The sequence below is a fragment of the Penaeus monodon genome, chromosome 3, assembly GCF_015228065.2.
Source record: "Penaeus monodon isolate SGIC_2016 chromosome 3, NSTDA_Pmon_1, whole genome shotgun sequence".
Lineage (NCBI taxonomy): Eukaryota > Metazoa > Arthropoda > Malacostraca > Decapoda > Penaeidae > Penaeus > Penaeus monodon.
The window spans coordinates 6519236-6534235 of record NC_051388.1 but is presented as its reverse complement, the minus strand read 5'-3'; the positions used below and the strand labels follow the sequence as shown (position 1 = coordinate 6534235).

At 37.5% G+C, this 15000-nt stretch overlaps 1 protein-coding gene across 1 annotated transcript in view; it reads left to right on the top strand.

Annotated features, from left to right (window-relative positions):
- Positions 1-15000, top strand: part of LOC119584979 (tryptophan 5-hydroxylase 1-like) — a 39240-nt gene that overhangs the window by 20081 nt on the left and 4159 nt on the right. The window contains 12 exon segments of the mRNA XM_037933591.1: positions 299-447; positions 1006-1187; positions 1884-1984; positions 4515-4582; positions 6199-6249; positions 8679-8777; positions 9344-9390; positions 9938-10073; positions 11758-11884; positions 12508-12546; positions 13227-13361; positions 13363-13418. Coding sequence (XP_037789519.1) covers positions 299-447; positions 1006-1187; positions 1884-1984; positions 4515-4582; positions 6199-6249; positions 8679-8777; positions 9344-9390; positions 9938-10073; positions 11758-11884; positions 12508-12546; positions 13227-13361; positions 13363-13418 — 1190 coding nt within the window.

The following is a 15000-nucleotide window of genomic DNA, read 5'->3' as shown; positions in this document are numbered from 1 at the left end:
AGTCACGAGCATTTCATCGAAAAACTCACCCAAAATTCACAACGCCCTCACCACTACAGTAACAATCATTCTCTCGCCATAATGATAACAAGAACCGTGATCTTAGTCATCCCCCCCCCAAGAAAAAAACGAAGTGTCCCCTCCTCATCCAAAATCTTAATATGCAGTAATAACCATTTTCACATAATAATAACAACAACCATGATAGTTTTTCATAAAAAAAAGTAAATAAATAAATAAACAGAAATGAAATTAGAAATAAAAAAGTGATTAAATAACTCCCGTTTTCTCCCCCAAGAGCAAGAGCAGGAACGCCTCACCAGAGAAGGATGCTGAGGCCCTGCATCCTCCTCAGAACTCGCTGGTCTTCAACCTCAAGAACCAGGTTGGAGGACTAGCCAAGGCGCTCAAGGTGTTCCAGGTGAGTGTTAGGGGGGATTGGGAGGTGTGGGGGGAGGGGGGGTAAAATAAATCAGGGGCGCATATTAGTTATTTTGTTCAACTGTTTGGAAATGTGATGGTTGTTGGTGGTTTGATTAATAGGCATGTTGATGAGGTGAATAATTGTTGATAAACTGATCTTAATTTCATAAATGTTTACTTGTCCCATATCCTCGCTTACCTTTATTCCTGCCTACCTTCTCGCTCCCCTAAACCTCAATACCCCAAATTACTGTTTAACTATCCCTCACCCACTCTCTAACCTCATCCAACAACCTTCCCCCCCCCCCCCCACACCATCCATCTCCTTAACAACCCCCCCTCTCACATATCCACTCATCCACCTCTCCAACCCCTTTCTACCCCAACCCACCCATCCACTACTATCCATCCACCCATCCACCTCTCCAACTCTCTTCCACTCCCATCCCAAACCCCCTTCTGCCCATAAAAAAACGACCAACACACCTACCCACCTCCCCACCCCAACCCCACCATTCCCCAACCCACCCCATCCCACCCCCCACCCCACCCCCAAACCCTAACACCCACATCACCAACCAGGCGGCGGCGGACGGGTCCAATCGAGAGCAGGGTCGCGGCGTCGACATCGAGTAGAGATCATTGCCAGTCGATGGACAACCTGACCCGCATCCTTCAGCGCCAGATGTCCTGCTTGAGCCTCCATGACTACGACCAGGGCGAGGATTTCCCCCCGCCCACGCCCATGGCCCAGGAGAGCTTTGGTGCGTGTGGGTTTGAGGGAGGGAGAGGGAAGGAGGGAGGGAGGAAAGGAAGGGGGGGGAGGGAGAAGGGAGGGGAGGAGGGAAGGAGGGAGGGAGGGAAGGAGGGGAAGGGAGGAGGGAGGGAGGGAGGGAAGGAGGGAGGGAGGGAGGGAAGGAGGGGGAGGGAGAGAGCGAGGGAGGAAGGGAGGGAGGGAAGGAGAGATGGGAGAGGGAGGAAAGAGGGGGAAGGGTTGATTCCTGCCTGATCTCTCCCCCTCTCCCTTCCTCCCTGTTAGGAATAGGTTATGAAAGAAGAAAAAAAAATGGTGATCTATGATGAATAGTTGCGGTAAAGATGCTGTAAGAAAGGAGTGAAAATAAAAGATTAGATAAATTATAACAGAAAAAAGATGCTGTAAAGCCAGGGATATTCACTTTCGTAATTCTAAGCCATTGCTCATTATTGTAATAATGATAATAATGATAATGATAATAATAATAATAATAATAATAATAATAATATAATAATAAAAATAGTAATAATAATAATAATAATGATAATAAAATAAAATAATAATAATAATAATAATAATAATAATAATAATAATAATAATAATAATAATAATAATAATAATATTTATTATTATTATTATTATTTATTATTATCATTATCCTTATTATCATTATTATCATTTTGTCTTTTTCTTTTTCTTCCAGATTTCGGCGACATGTGTCCTTGGTTTCCTCGTAAGATCAGCGACCTCGATAACTTCCAGAAGGTTTTAATGTACGGCTCAGATCTCGACGCCGATCATCCAGTAAGGATTTCCAAGTTTAGCTTAGTCTACCCGAGAAGATTATCCGTTTTCTTTGGTATAATCCGGATTTAGCCCTGTTCTCGCTTTATTCTCATTTCTTATGGACAACTTGGAGAGATTATGAATAAGTCGTATTATGGTTTTAGAAATTAAGAAACGGAGGTTTGATATAAATCTTTTTGAAAATATCACATAGAATTGAAACAGATATCTATATGGGATGATACGGTGTATTAAATAGATATCCTGATAAAGGAGGACAGATGGTGATGTATTATTAAGTTTGAGAGAGGAGAGAGGAGGGAGTGGATGAGGAGAGAAGGGAGAGAAGAAGGAGAAGGGGTTAGAGTAGATAGAGTAGTGATGAAGAGAGAGAGAGAGGAGAGAGAGAGAGAGAGAGAGAGAGAGAGAGAGAGAGAGAGAGAGAGAGAGAGAGAGAGAGAGAGAGAGAGAGAATCTGAAATGAATATTTTTCTTCAAGGACCAATTTTCCTTCTCTATTATCTCTCATTCTTTGTCGATATTCCCCTTTCTCATTGTTCTTTCCATCTTTCTCGGTCATCTTTTTACATTCTCATATACTTCTGCTGTTCTCTTTCCTCCTTTTCTTATTTCTTCAAGTTATCATCTTCTCTCCATCCGTCATTATTCCGTTCCTTACTTCCATCCTTCTTATCTGTTATTCTCGTCTGTTCTTATATTTCTCTATAAATCTTTCTCTCAATACTTAATTTTTACTTTTTTTTCCTTTCTATCTATAGACTCTTTATTTCCCTCTGTTCTAATCCTTTCTTTTCTTCTCTTTTCCTCTCTCTTCTTTCCCTCTTTTCTTCATTACCTCTCCCTTCTTCTTCCCTTCCTCCTTTACTTCATCTTCTCGCTTCTCCTCTCCCCTCCTTCATCTCTCTCGTACTTCCCCCTCTTTCTCTCACTTACCTCCTCCCTACCTTTCTGCTTCCTCCTCTATCTCTCCTTCATCTCCTCTCTTCTCCTCTTTCTTCTTTCCCCTTTCTTATCATTACTTCTCTCCTCCTTTCTACTTCTTCCTCTCCTTCATCTCTTCTCCTCTCTCTCTTTTCTTTCCCCCTCTGTTCCTCCTCCTTTCCCCTTTCTCCTCTCCCTTCCATCTCAGCTCCTCTCTCTCTTCTTCCCTCATTTAATCTATTATCTCTCGCCTCCTTTCCCTTTCCTCCTCTCTTTCTCTTCATCCTCCCCCCTTTCTCCCAGCCTCTCTCTCTCCTCTTTTCCCCTCATCTCTCTCTTCCTTCCCCTCTATCCTTCATTATCTCTTTCCCTTCTTTCCCCTTCCTTCACTGCCTCTCTCCCTCTGTCTTGTAATCACGAAGACCAAGAACAAAGGAGTTCAGAAGACCTTGAAATTTGTCCTCAAATCGGCTTGAGGAACCTTTGATGTCGCGGTCAGGCCCCTGTGTGTGTGTGTGTGTGTGTGTGTGTGTGTGTGTGTGTGTGTGGTGTGTGTGTGTGTGTGTGTGTGTGTGTGTGTGGTGTTGTGTGTGTGTGTGTGTGTTCTGTGTGTTGTTGTGTGTTATACTACCGTGTTGCTTGTTGTGTCGTCTGTGCTGTGTGTGTTGTGCTGTGTGTGTGTGTGTCTGTGATACTACGTCTGTGTTTCTGTGTTCGTTGTCGTGTGTGTTTCTCTTGTGTGTGCTTCTCGTTCTGTCCCCTAGGCTTAAGACCGTTCCGTGCCGGGTGAGTCTGTCGTGTGTGATGAATGATGTGTGTGGTGTGGTGGATGTTTGTTAGTGTGTGTTGTGCTGTGTGTGTGTTGGTGTGTGTGTGTGTGTGTGTTGGTAGTGTGTAGATATACGTGGTGTGTGTTGTACGATGTTGTGTGTGTGTGATCGTGTGTATGATAAGATTTTGTGTTGGTGGTGTTGTGTGGATATATGTGTGTTTGATGGTACGATGGTGTGTTGTAGATTGTTCATGATACAAGTTGTGTGTGTGTTGATACAGATGTGTTTGTAACGTGTTGTGTTGTTAGTGTAGTAGTTGTGAGTGTGTGTGTGAGATACGTTGTGTGAGTGGTGTGTTGTGTGAATAATGCGTGTAGTGTGTGACGTTTGTGTTATATGAATGTAGTAGTTGTATGTGTGTGTAGTGTGTGTGTGTGTCGAAAGTATAGGTGTAGCTTTGTTGTATAGTGTGTGTTGTTGGTGATATACTATGTGTTTATTAGTCATACCTGCTATGTGTTACTACGTTGTCTTGTCGTCATGTATGTATACTTACATTACTTCACATCGTATGTCACGCCATCAACTACTAATCAACATCCCACTCCTCTCCTTCATTCCTCTCCACTCACATCCCTCTCCCACCCTATTATTCTATCTATTACTTTTCAATTTTATTATCTCTATATCATACTCTCTCTCATATTTTTCTCTTCATTATATCTCTCTCATCTCTCTATCTTCTCATCTCTCTCTACTTCTCTCTCTCTCTGCTCTTCTCTCTCTCTCTCTCTCTCTCTCCTCTCTCCCCTCTCTCTCTCCCTCTCCCCTAGGGCTTCAAAGACCCCGTCTACCGCGCCAGGAGGAAGGTCTTCTACGATATCGCAATGAAATACAAATTGTGAGTAACGTGCATAGGCCGAGGAAGATTGTGTTGTATGCAAATATCATCGTCTGTTATGAATACAAGTAGGTATGTAAGTAAGTGTGTGTGTTATGGATACAAGTAAGTACGTAAGTAAGATCGTGTGCTGAATACTAGTATGTAAGATTGTGTGTTTTGAATACAAGTTGGTATGTAAGTAAGATTTTGTGTTATGGATACAGGGTATGTATGCAAGTATGATTGTGTTTTGAATACAAGAAAGTATGTAAGATTGTATCATGAATCAAGTATGTAAGTAAATGTGCAAGCAAGATTGTGTTATATGAATGTAAGTAAGTCTACAAGTAAGTATGTAAGTACGATTGTGTTGTACGAAAGTATACATACATACTTAGATATGTATATGCATGTGCACCTACTTTTATACATACTCATATGCATATTTACATACAGTCATACACACCTGCCTATGTACATACATACATACATACGTGCAGATACATACATACATACACACACACGCGCACGCACGCACACACACACACACACACACACACACACACACACACACACACCACACACACACACACACACACACACACACACATATATATATATATATATATATATATATATATATATATATATATATATATAATATATATATGTATATATATATATATATATATATAATATATATATATATATATATATATATATATATACATATATATATATATATATATATATATATATATATATATATTATATGCGTACATACAAACAATACAAGACATACCTACATACATACATACTTTTTTGTTCTTATTTCTGTCTTTGTTTTCTTTTTGAAAAGACAAACAGCTTACCTTCAGGAATTCAAAAAATGTTTTTCCTTTTTCCAGAACTATGAATTATGTAGGAAAAGGTTTTGGCTTAATGTTCAAAGAATATATGACTTTTCTATATATTTGACTAAGATTTTTTTTTTTTTTTTTTTTTAATAATGGTGGATCATGGGGGGAAATATTTTTTAAATGATGATGATAACAATAACAATAACGATATTATCGCTTTGATATAATTTAAGATAATTTTCTTATTATCATTAATCTTATCGTTTTCAATATTACTCCTATCATAACTATCATAATCATCGTTATATCTTTTATGGTCAGTATAATTATCATTGCCATTATTATCATTTTCACCATCATTATGATCATCATCAGCATCATCATAATCATCGTGGTCATCCTCAATATCATCATTATTACTATTATTATCGTTATAATATTGTTATTATTATCAATGTTTGTTAGTAGTATCATTTTTACTATTATTATCATCTATTATTATCATTCATCACTCACATCATCATCAACATCATCATCATCATCATCAAACAACATCATCATCATCATCATCATCATCATCATCATCACCATCATCACCATCATCACCATCATCATCTTTGTTATTATCATTATTACTATTATTATCATCATCATTATTATCATCATCATTATCATTACCAATGTTACTATTATTATCACCACTATTAACATCAGCATCATTGTCGTTAATCAATCCTGCATATTGCTAAATATAAACACTCTAATCCCACACAGCGGTGAACCGATCCCCCGGGTTGAGTATACGAAGGAAGAGATTAAGACGTGGTAAGAGGATTTTGTTGTTGTTGTTGTTGTTGTTGCTGCTGCTGTTGTTGTTGTTGTTGTTGTTGTTGACTGGATTTTTTTGTTGTTTTGTACCATTACTTTGTTAATCAATTTCTCATTTGATAATTATTATTATATCTGTTTATTCACTTTTATTACGTGTTACATTTGTACAGGTGTTTTTGTCTTTGGGTTTGGTGTTTAGTTTTGACGAAAAGAATTAAGAGTGGTAAATGCTGATTTCGTTGTTGTTTTTTTTTATGTTTTTGTATAGTTGTTGTTGTGTGTTGTTGTTGTGTTGTTACTGTTTTTTATTTTTTTATGTTACTTGTTTGGGGTAAAAGTTCGTACATTGATATTGTATATTATTGTTTATATCACTATTTTTATTCGTGTTATATCATATTTGGTACAGATATTTTTTGATCTTTGTATTTTTATATATATATATATATATATATATATATATATATATATATATATATATATATACATATAATATATATTGTATGTTGTGTATTGTTAGTAGTTATTTTTATTAGTGTGTGTGTGTGTGTGTGTGTGTGTGTTGTGTGTGTGTGTGTGTGTGTGTGTGTGTTGGTATTATGTATATATGTAAATATATATATATATATATATATATATATATATATATATATATATATATATATATATATTATATATATTTACTATATATATCTCCGTTATCTTGAAATCATTAAAACTGATGCGTTACCTTTCATACATTATGTCCATTAACAATTCACTGATATAATTTTTATTCGATGCATATCAATGATTCTCCTCATCTGTGATATTCCCTTCGAAGTCATATTTCATTTTTTTTTACTATCGTGTGATTCAATTTGCATAATCTACATAATATAATTATCTAGATTATGATTTTCTTTGATTATTTTTTTTCTTTTTATTACTTTCTTCCTTTCCTTTGTGTTTTTCTTTTCATCAATTTTCTTGTTTCTTCGTCTTTTTTTCTGTTTTCCTTCATTTCTCGACTTTTTAATTCATTCGTTCCTTCTTTCTCAGTTTTCTTTGTGTTTTTCCTTCTTTCTTTCTATTTCCTCTTTCTTTCTAATTTGTTTTATTCCATTTTCTTTCTTACCTTTCTTTTCGACGCTTCTTTTCTTACCTTCTTTACTGTTCTCTTCTCTTCTTTTCCTTCACTGTTTCACTTTCTTCTCTTAATTCTGTCTCTCCTTACTTTCTTTTCTTTTCTCTCGTCTTCCTCTTATTTTTAACTAAATATAATAAATAACAAATTATTTTTTTTATCTTCATTTTTTTTTGTTATTATTTTTTCACATCCGGAAAAGTAATCAAAATCTAATTCGAAGTAGTAATAGTTGTAGTAATGGTAGTAGTAGCTGTAGTTGTTGTCGTTGTAGTAGTAATATTTGCTATTGTAGTAGTAGTAGTAGTAGTAGTAACAGCTATAGTTGTAGTAGTAGTACTATTACAATTATTTTTCCGATATTTTCGTTACTCCTAATGACGCAATTTCCATAATTTCTTTTACTAATATCATCGCTGCTACTACCACTACGGCCTTCATTAATAAAGATATAATTATCATCATCATCATCATAATCGATGATAATGCCATTATTAATCATTACCGCCATCAATTATTTCTTTCCCAACGTTACGTACAGAATTACCCCTACCCCCACCCCCCAATCCCCCACACCCCCACCATCATTATTACTTTCCTTCGTTACATATAGAGCTCCCTCCCCCTCCCCCCTCCCCCCTCCCTCTCCACCTCCCGCACCTGCCCTCCCCCACCTCCGTCTCTTCGCGTCAGAAATCATGATATATAACCCGAATATAATGGTGCCATAAATATTGTTTGTTGGAATCGTAAACATCTTGGTTCGGCGGCCCGGTCGAATCAATAGGGGTCTTTGTTTACGCCCAGGCTCTCCGATGCTTTTATAGACTATTGGAATCGCTCTGTAAAGGGATCCGGGTGGTCGAGATGAGGGAGGAGGAGGAGGTTCGCGCGTTTATATTTTTTTTGGGTGGGAAACGAGGGGGAAAATTTCGTTTGATTGGTATTTTGTTGTTCTTATACAGAAAAAAAAAGAATTGTTGCTATTATTTTTTCATAACTGTTGCTATTATCGTTATTATCATCGTCATTATTGTTGTTGTTTTTTATTCAAACTTATTGTTGTTTTCATCATTATTATTATAATATTTGTTGTTGTTATCGCCATTAAAATCATCATCATTATTGTTGTTATCGTAATTAAAATAACCATCATTATAGTTGTTATCATCACTATCATCATTATCGTTACTTCTTCCTATTGTTATAATCCTCATCATCATTATCATTACTCCTCCCTATTATCATTATCTCATTATCACCATAATTATCACCATTCTTCATTTTCTTTTCCAAGGGGCACCATCTTCCGAGAGCTGTTCCGAATGTACCCGACGCACGCATGCAAGGAATATAACGCAAATTGGCCCGATCTGGTCAAGTATTGCGGATATAGGTGGGTATCCGATATATTTTCTTACATACACAAACGAACAAAGATACTCAGACATACACGTGCATAAAGAAGTATACACGTAAACAAATAAAATCTCTCTTTTTTTTTTCCCTCTTTCTCTTTCTGGCTTTCTCTCGCTTTTTCTCTCTCTCTGTCTCTCTCTCTCTATCTCTCTCTCTCTCTCTCTCTCTCTCCTCTCTTCTCTCCTCTCTCTCTCTCTCTCTCTCTCTCTCTCTCTCTCTCTCTCTCTCTCTCTCTCTCTCTCTCTCTCTCTTTCTCTCTCCCTCTCTCTCTCTCTCCTCTCCCCCATCTCTCTCTCTTACACACACACACAAAGAAATAAAAAACATACTGAAATTTGTAGGAAAATACATTTTTTATTCATGTTGTAAGCTTCATAATATTTCAGAATACAGTGTATACATGCCATGTATCATTCTACTTATACATACAATCTACTATAATCATTTCACTACCAACTATCACCATTTGTCCTATTAATACCGCATGTATATATCAAATCCTTCTAATATTGCAAATTATAATGATCACGTTGCAAATTGCAGGGAGGACAATATTCCACAATTGGCAGACATCGACAAATACTTAAAGCGTAAGTATTGATATATTTCTTCCTCTCTTTTCCTTTATCTCCTTCATTTGTTTGACGAATGGGGTGTATAGAAGGATGAGGTGAATTACTGATGAAAGCATGTGAAGGAAGGCAAGATTTATATGTTTTATTGTTGCTGTATATCTCTGAATTATTTTTAGTTATACACACTAAAGAGAGAGAGAGAGAGAGAGAGAGAGAGAGAGAGAGAGAGAGAGAGAGAGAGAGAGAGAGAGAGAGAGAGAGAGAGAGAGAGAGAGAGAGAGAGAGGTGTAAGACAAAAGAGAAAGACATTTAGAGACAGACACTAAAAAAAAGAGAGAGAGCGAAACACACACACACAAACAGAACCAGAAAACAACCCAACAACTCCACAACCATCCAGTCAACCACCTACTCAAAGAGAAAGAGACAGAGGCAATCCACACACAAAATTCCGCTAACCCTCTAAAATTCCCTCATTCTCCCCTCCCCCTCCTCCTCCCCTTTCCCTTTTCCCTCCCCCCTCTCCCTCCTCTTCCCCTTTCCCTTTTCCCTCCCCCTACAGGCACGACAGGGTTCACGCTCCGCCCCGTGGCAGGGTACCTTTCCCCCCGTGACTTCCTGGCAGGGCTGGCCTTCCGCGTCTTCCACTGCACGCAATACATTCGCCATTCCTCGGACCCCTTCTATACACCGGAACCGTGAGTGCAGATATGTGCAAGATTGTGTATTATGTGAATTGTGTGAATTGTGTGGATTGTGTAAGTAGGTGTTCGTGAAATGTGTGTAAGTTGTGTAAATTGTATGAGTAGGTGTCTGTAAATGTGTATAGATTGTGTAAATAGTGTAGATAGGTGTCTGTAAATGTGTGTAAATTGTGTAATTTGTATAGAGAGGTGTCTGTTAACGTGTATAGTGTAATTTGAATGAATAAGTGTCTGTAAATATATAGATTGTGTAAATTGCGTAAATTGGGTAGGTGACTGTAGATATGTATTATTTGTATGTAAATTATTTAAACAAGTGTCATAGAGTATCCATAAACTGTATAAACTGTAAAACTGTGTCTGCAACTCTTTATAAACAGGGGAAGTTGCATAAACATGTCCATAAACTGTGTGAGTTGTATAAACATGTATAAAAATGTGTATCTATACATCTAAAGAAAGATAGATGTATAGATAGATAATCAAATAGATAGTTATGTAGATAGGGTGTTAGATAGTTAGGTAAATAGATGTATAGATAAGTAGATAGATAATTAGGTAGACAGGTATATCGATTTGCGGACAGATTGTTAAGTAGATAGATATATAGATAGGCAGATGAATACTTACGCAAATAGATATATAGATAGGTAGATAGATGGTTAGGAAGATAGATATACATATAGGCAGATCGCTAGTTCGGTAGATGAATATGCAGGTAGACAGATAGATAGAGAGGCAGATAGATAGGTTTATAGATAGACAGACAGATAGATTGATAAACAGATAGATAGAAAGATTGAATGATTGACTGACAGATAAGGAGATAGAAAAATAGATGGTTTGATAGATATATTTGCATATACTGAATGAGATTGCCACAATAGATTTGCTATATAAAATGCATTTATTCATCATTATGGTTAATGTTTCCATTTGTTTTATTGTGACAATTTCATTTTATTTTTGTGTAGACGTTATTCTGTGTGTTCATGCATGCATACATACGTACAAAATAGTGCTAAAAATATTGTTATAATTACCAACGTGATTGCAGTAATAAGTTATGTGCTCATCTCTAAAATTTACAGCAATAATGATTATGATGATAAGTGATATTGATAATGATGATGATAATGAAAGTGGTAATGACTATGATGGTGGGGATAATGATAATGATAACAACAGTGTTTATGATAATACTACTAATAATTATGATGGTAATAGTAATGATAATGATAATAATCACTTTGTAATAGTAATTGTAATGGTAGTAATAAAGATGGTCCTGATGACAATGATAATAATAACAATGATTATAATGAGTATAGTGATAATAGTAATAATGATGATAATAATAACAATAACAATTAATAATGATGATAATGATAATAGGAACAAAAACAGTAACAATAACAATAATAACAATTTTACCAACACCAGTAACAATCTCTCTCTCTCCTTCCTCCCTTCCTCTCTCTCGTCCTCCCCCTCTCTCTCTCTCTCTCTCTCTCTCTCTCTCTCTCTCTCTCTCCTCTCTCTCTCTCTCTCTCTCCCCCTCCCTATCTCCCTCTCTCTCGTCCCTCCCCCACTCCCCCACTCCCCTCCCTCTACCCCTCTCTCTCGGCTTTCCCCCTCCCTCTCGCCCTCTTGCCCCCCCTCCCCCCTCTCCCTAAAGGGACTGCTGCCATGAGCTCCTTGGCCACATGCCCCTGCTTGCCTGCCCGAGTTTCGCCCAATTCTCGCAAGAAATAGGCCTGGCTTCCCTCGGGGCCAATGACGAGGACTTGCAGAAGATTGCTACGGTATGTAGGCCTACGCTCGATACTTTTTTTTTTTTTATTTGGGGGGGTGGGGGGCGGGAGGCGGGGGTTGCTTTTTGGGGGGGTTTGTTTGGTTTATTGATTTGTTTGTTTATTTTAATTTATTTATTTTTTTTTTTTTTTGAGAGGGATATGGATTAGAAAAAAAAATATATGGTTTTGTTTGTTTGGTGAATTATACACATCCTTTTTTTAGTCTAAGAACTACACTATTGTTTTTGTTTCGTTGTCTGTTTTTGTATGTTTATCTGCTATTTGTATGTTTGTCTGTTTTTGTTTTTTATTTGTTTGCCTATTTTTAATTCTTATAATTGTTATTGTTAGATGTTTCTTATAATGTACTGTTTTTTTTTTTTCTTTTTTTTTTTGTTTCTCTGTAACTTGTTTTAATTGTGAAGAATATAAACGTTCGTATTTTTGTAAAATAATTACTCATATTTATAGAAAGTAGGTATTCTTTTCGAAATTCATTTTTAAAGCAAATTAAATTAATCACTTGACAATTTTCCGCTTGTAAACTAATTCCAAAAAAAAAAAATCCTTAACAAAACCAAGGTCTTGGAAAATAACTAGATTTTTTTCTCTCTCTTTCTCTTTTCTTTTAGCTGTATTTCTTCACCGTCGAATTCGGAATGTGTAAGGAGGTAAGAAAAATGGCATTGTTGTGTCTGTCTGTCTGTTTCGTTTTCTGTCTATATGTCTCTCTCTCTCTCTTTCGCTCTCTCTCTCTCTCTCTCTCTCTCTCTCTCTCTCTCTCTCTCTCTTCTCTCTTCTCTCCTTCTCTCTCTCTCTCTCTCTCTTCTCTCCTCTTTTTCTTTTTTCCTTCGTCTATCTTCTGTCTGTCTGCTCTCTCTTTCTCTCTTCTATCTCTCTCTTCTCTCTTGAGGTGTGTCGTCTGCTTTCTATGCTCTCATTCTTTTTCTTCTTCTATCTATTATATCAGTTTTATCTATCTATTTATAGATCTGTATGATTGGGTATATATTATATATATGTAATTACATATATCATATTTACTATATAATATGTATACAGTATTTATCATAATATATACATATATATATAGTTATATATATATATATATATATATATATATATATATATATATATATATTCAAATAATATAATATTATATAACTTAACTAATTATCTATACCTATTGTCCATCCTCAACATATCTGATCACTCATCTCCTCCCCCGCCCCTCCCTTTCCACACCCCCTCGTACCCTCCTACCCCACGACCCCCTCCGTATCCCCCACCCCCGTACCCCCGTACCCCTCGTACCCTCCCCACCCACCGTACCCTCCCCCCCCCAAAGCAGAGCGGGCAGCTGCGGGTGTACGGCGCCGGCCTCCTCTCCAGCATCGGGGAGCTTCGCCACTCGCTCTCCCCGGCGGCCAAAGTGGAGCCTTTCCTCCCCGACGAAGTGTGCAAAGTGGAGTGCCTCGTCACCACCTTTCCAGAACCAGTACTACTTTACCGACACTTTCGAAGACGCGAAGGAGAAGCTGAGGTGAGAATTCTTTTTTTTTTTTTTTTTTTTTTTTTTTTTTTTTTTTTGGTTGGTTGGGGGTTGGGGTGGGGTTGGGTGGGAAGGAGGATGGGGGGGAGGGAGGGGTGATAAGGATTTTGAGGTGGGGGTTGAGGGGGGAGATAAGGGTGGGGGAGATGATAGTGGGGTTAAGGGTGGAGTGGGAGAGGGGGGAGGGAGGAAGGAGAGGAGGGAGGGGGATGGGAGGTAAGGTAGGGGAGGGGAGAGGGGATGAGAGGGGGAAGGAGAAGAGGAAGGAAGGAGGAGGAGAGGGGGAAGGGAGGAAGGGAGGAGGAAGGGAGAGGGAACGTAAGATAGTAATAGGGTGGATGGAGGAGAAGGGGAGGGATAGGGGGGTAAGATTAGAGGTTGGAACGGAGGAGGAGGGAAGGATGAGAGTAGAGGTGAAGGAGAAGAGAGAAAATAGAGATTGAAAGAAGGAGGAAGGGACGAAGTAAAGAGGGTGAGGTGAGTGGGGGCGAAGGTGGGGGGGTGAGGGAGAAGGGGAGAGAGGGAGGAGAGAGAGATTGAAGCAGTAGGAACGAGGGAGCGAAGGAAGGTGAAAGAGGGGGAAGAAGGAGAATGGAGAAGAAACGGTATGAGTGAATGAGAGTGAGCAGGAGAAGAGGTTGAAAGAGAAGAGAGCGAAATAAAGATGAAAAAAAGAAAAAAGTAAGAAACCAAAAGAACAACATAGACAGAATATTAAGAAGGCGAGAAGGAGAGAGAAAGTAAGCGACGTGAAATGCAGATCAATCAAGAAAAAAGCGAGAGAAAAAAAAGAAAAAAAATGAAGAGGAAATCAAAGAGGAAGAAGACGAAGACTAAAAGAATAAAGAGGAAGAAGAAGAATAGTGAAAGTTCAGAAAAAAAGAAACGAGCAAGAATTTTTTAAAAAATCATAAATAAATTGAAGAAAAAAACAAACAAACAATAAAAAAACACACAAGAAAATGAAAACAGCTGATAACTGCAATAAATAAGACATAGCTATGAATACGATGAAAACAGAGGGAGACAGATATTATTCAGGCCTTCAAGGGTACAAAGACTAGGCCTATCTTAGAAGGAGGGATGAATTACATAAGGAAATATTGCTTTTTCATCTTTGTAGGAAAATGGTCAAAATCACATTAACTAGATTTATTGTATTATTGATAATGTTTCGTACTTCTGTTACATATTTGAAAGGACGAATTTATTTTTTTTATTTAATGGTTTATATGAAGTTATTAGGAGGGAATATGGGAGAGCTAGGTGATAACCTGGTGATAAAGGTATAGGAATATGAGAAAGAGAGAGAGAAAGAGAGAGAGCAAGAAAGAGAGAAAGAGAGAGAGGGAGAGAAAGAGAGAGGGAGAGAAAGAGAGAGAGAGAGAAAAGAGAGAAAGAGAAAGAAAGAGAAAAAGAGAGAAGGACAGAGACAAAAAAAAAAAAAGCTGAGATGGCGAAAGATTAAATAAAAAAGAGAGAGAAAAAGAAAGAGACGGATGCACAGACACAGGGAAGGCAGAGAGACAAACATGAACAAAGAAAATGTATGAGAATAAATATCTTCACAATT